Genomic DNA, 3,960 nt, shown 5'->3' with positions numbered 1-3,960 from the left:
ACAACTTGTTGTGAGTTTGTTTGTGTTGTTTATAATATTTTTTTCTCTTTTTTTTATTTTTTTTTTTTTTTCGTTTCTCTGTTTGTCTTTGTCTCTGTTGCTGCATCAGCTTCTCGCTGCTTCTCGTGGCTATGGATGCCATCTGCTTTGTCTCCTTTGTCTCCTTTTCTGTCTCCTTTTGTTGTGTCTTTACTTCTTTCTTTTGTCTCTTTTTGTCTCCTCTGTCTCCTTTTCTGCCTCTTTTTGTCGTGTTTTTACTTATTTCTTTTTGTCTCCTCTGTCTCCTTTTCTGTCTCTTTTTTTTATGTTTTTGCTTCTTTCTCTTTGTCTCTCTCTTTGTCTCCTCTGTCTCCTTTTTCTGTTTCTTTTTGTTGGTTTGTGTTTGTGTTTCTACTTATCTCCTACTGTCTCTCTTTGTCTCCCCTGTCTCCTTTTCTGTCTCTTTTTGTTGTCTCTTTACTTCTGTTACTTTGTTATTTTCCCTGTCTCCTTTTTTATCTCTTCTGTCTCCTTTCTCTGTCTTCACTGCGATGCGCTCAGAAACAGTTGGGGTCTCCCTTGAACAAACAACAGCAGCAGCAGCAGCAGCAGCAGCAACAGGAGCAGCAACAGCAGCAGCAGGGGCTGCTGCCTGCTGCAGCTGGAGTTGCTGCAGGTTTTAGCGGCAGTGTCTCTGACGTTGATGCTCTGCAGAGGGTAGGGTTTTATGTATTTGTTTGTCTCTCATTTTTTTTTATATTTTTCTCTTCTTCTCTTTCTCTGTCTCTGTCTCTTTTGATATTAATATATTTATCCCCCCCCCTCCCCTCTCTCTCTCTCTGTCTCTCTTTATTTTTCTCTGTCTCTTCTTTCCTGTCTCTGCTTCTCTCTACCTGTATCTGCTTCCACCTCTCTCTGTCACCATATATATATATATATATATATATATATATATATATATATATATATATATATATATATGTATGTGTGTGTGTGTGTTTGTACGTGTGTATGCTTTTTCTTGTTTGTTTGTGTGTACCGGCTTGTCTTTATCTGTGTGCATTTACATAACAAGCTGTTTTTATATTCTTTTATGTATTTTTCTCTGTCTTTTCTTTTTTTCTGTTTCTGTTTATTACCTTTTTGTTTTTATTTTTTTTCTGTTTCTGTTTATTACCTTTTTGTTTTAATTTTTTTTCTGTTTCTCTCTATTATCTTTTTGTTTTTATAAGATTGTGTCTCTGCTGTTTGCTGCGCTGCTGTGTCTCTGCTGCAGCACTACCTCAGCTCTGTAGCAGCAGCTTGGCGTTATATGGGGGAGTTTCTGCTTCTTGCTGCTGCAGCAGAGGAGACAGCTTTGAGGCCCGATGCTCTCCAGATGCTGCCGCATTACCCTTTGCTATATGAGGTAACTCGCTGCTGCTGCTGTTGCTGCTGTTGCTGCTGCTGCTCCTGCTGCTGCTGCTGCTGCTTATAGTATTGTTCTATTGCTGCTCCTATGGATCTTTTGCTGCTGCTGTGTCTGCTGTGCTTAAAACAGACATTCCAAGCAGCAGCAGCAGCAGCAAGAGCCCTTTCATTCAACTCTCACCAGCAGCAGCAGCAACAGCAGCAGCAGCAGCAGCAGCAGCAGCAGCAGCAAGTGTTGAGTGTCTTTAATAGAACATTCCGAAGAGCATATAGCCTGCTGAGGGCCTCTCCGTCTCCAGAGGAAGGAGAAGCCCTAAGGCTCGCTGCACAAGACCCTCAAATAGAGCTCGTCAGCAGCAGCAGCAGCAGCAGTAACAGCAGCAGCAGCAGCAGCAGCAGCAGCAGCAGCAATAGCAGCAACGAGAGCAGGAGAGTTGGTGCTGCAGTTGAGAGCTGCAGAGTTACTTCGTTAGCGCCTCGTATGCGGGAGCAGCTGCTTGCTGCTGTTTTCTTCTTCGGTCGCCGCTGCCGCATCGGTAGCAGCAGGAGCAGCAGCAGCAGCAGCAGCAGCACATCGACAGGAGCTGAAATACACAGGCTGCTGGTGTGTTGGCTCTCCCCACTACAGAAAGAACTTAGAGAAGTTGCAGGGCTCCTTGGCGGGCTGCTGAATGCTGCGGGCTGTCTGCTGGGGTCTTCGCTGCATCGAGCTGCTGCTGCTGCTGCAGCAACGCCAGCAGCTCATACCTTAGCAGCAGCAGCAGCAGCAGCAGCAGCAGCAGCCCCCATAAAGGACTTCTGCTGCAGCCTGTATCTGTGGGGGAGCGTACCGACGGCACCCCTCCTCGCGTTTGTGGCCTCCATAACAGCAGAATCAGCAGCAGAGATGCTGCAACAGCAGCAGCAGCAGCAGCAGCAACAGCAGCTACTGCAGCAGCAGCAGCTACTGCAGCAGCAGCTGATCGGCGAAGAGGAGCAGCAGGCGCAGCAGCAAGTGCTGAAACCTTCCGTGTGGATTCAGCTGATTCCTTTCTTGCGGGAGGAGACTCTAAGAGATGTGCTTTTACTTTCTCTCTTTAAAGCCAAGCTGCTGCAGCAGCAAATCCAGCAGCAGCAGCAACTGCTGCTGCAGCAGGAGCACCAGCAGCAGCAGCAGCGGGTGCTGCAACTGTTCGTCGCCGCTGTACAAAGAGCCGAGTCCCTGCAGCAAGTCTCTTCAACAACGTGGGTTGTTGCTGCTGCTGCTGCAGCGCAGCAGCTGCTTCATCTCATACATCAGCAGCAGCAGCTCTTGCAGCTCTTGAGCTCACATTTCTCAGCAAAGCACGAGCATAACAGCAGCAGCAGCAGCAGCAGCAGCAGCAGCAGCAGCAAACGACGCCGACGCGTCTCCCGAAATGAAGTGCATCTTTTAGGAGCCTTCTGCGCTGAATTTGGGGGCATCACACCACAGATGCTTCAGCAGCAGCAACAGCAGCAGCAGCAGCAGCAGCAACAGCAGCAGCAGCAGCAGCAACAGCATCCACTGGGCCTGTACATCCGCTGCTGGATGAGGTAAGTGATAGAAACAGCAGCAAACTGAAGTACAGCAGATGCCCAGCCAGCGACAGCAATAGAAGCAGCAGCATGAACTGCTGCAGCTGCAGCAGCAGCAGCAGCAAGGCAGCTGCTGCTCGTATTTGTTTACTGCGGCTTCTCAGGCTCCTTGGGTGTTTGTCGGCTTTGCTGCTGCAGCACCGCGTCGCTGCAGCAACAACAGCAGCAGCAGCGAAGGTGGAATCCATTCTGCAGCAGCAGCAGGTGACCAAATACTTGAAAGCAGCAGACAAAAAAAGCAGCAGCAGCAACAGCAGCAGCATCAACAACAGCAGCAGCAGCAACAGCAGCCGCATCAACAACCGCAGCAAGAACAGTAACAGCAGCAGCAGCAGCAACAGCAATATGTGGAGCCTGTATGCGTATAATGTTGTGTTTCAGGTTTCTTCTGCTATCGTTGTTGAATGCCCAGAGAATTGTTTGGGGCTTGGGGGCGCATGCATGCACATAAGGATTTGTCAGCGGTACTGCTTAGCTGAGATGCTGCAGCACCTGCAGCAGCTTAAGACCTTCAGCGACCTCATCGCCGGGTTCGTGTTGAGGGTTTAGGGTTTAGGGTTTAGGGTTTATAGTTTAGGGTTTAGGGTTTAGGGTTTAGGGTTTAGCGCATTTTATCACCGGGCGGAGACCTGTAGCTCGCTTGGGGTTTAGGGTTTAGGGTTTAGGGTTTAGGGTTTGGGGTTTAGGGTTTGGGGTTTTGCATGCTCTGCAGGTTTTACTTTTGCTTTGAAGCCCCAAACACGAAGCCCTCTGGGCCTGCGAGCCACAGGCCCCCCCACCAGGAGTAAACCCTGAACCCAAACCCTAAACCCCAAACCCTAAACCCTAAACCCTAGACCCCAAACCCTAAACCCTAACGCTGGTATTTGGCTGCGCTTATCAGACTTCATGAGAGTGGTTCGTTTTGCGTGCATCGTGATGGGCCTGGGGCTGGCGCCTTGTGAATTAGGGTTTAGGGTTTAGGGTTTAGGGTTA

The 3,960-nt window shown here is 49.0% G+C and overlaps 1 protein-coding gene across 1 annotated transcript in view; it reads left to right on the top strand.

Annotated features, from left to right (window-relative positions):
• The window catches only part of EMH_0057690 (uncharacterized protein), a gene marked incomplete at both ends in the record, with an annotated part of 9,446 nt that extends 5,673 nt beyond the window's left edge, over nt 1-3,773 (top strand). The window contains 5 exons of the mRNA XM_013501089.1: nt 541-696; nt 1,256-1,387; nt 1,520-2,943; nt 3,090-3,515; nt 3,698-3,773. Coding sequence (XP_013356543.1) covers nt 541-696; nt 1,256-1,387; nt 1,520-2,943; nt 3,090-3,515; nt 3,698-3,773 — 2,214 coding nt within the window. The remainder of the gene's footprint in view (nt 1-540; nt 697-1,255; nt 1,388-1,519; nt 2,944-3,089; nt 3,516-3,697) is intronic.
• Between the last annotated feature and the right edge of the window lie 187 nt (nt 3,774-3,960).

Source organism: Eimeria mitis, genomic scaffold, assembly GCF_000499745.2.
Source record: "Eimeria mitis Houghton genomic scaffold, Emh_scaff63, whole genome shotgun sequence".
NCBI classification, from domain to species: domain Eukaryota; phylum Apicomplexa; class Conoidasida; order Eucoccidiorida; family Eimeriidae; genus Eimeria; species Eimeria mitis.
This window is presented reverse-complemented; position numbering and strand designations above follow the sequence as displayed.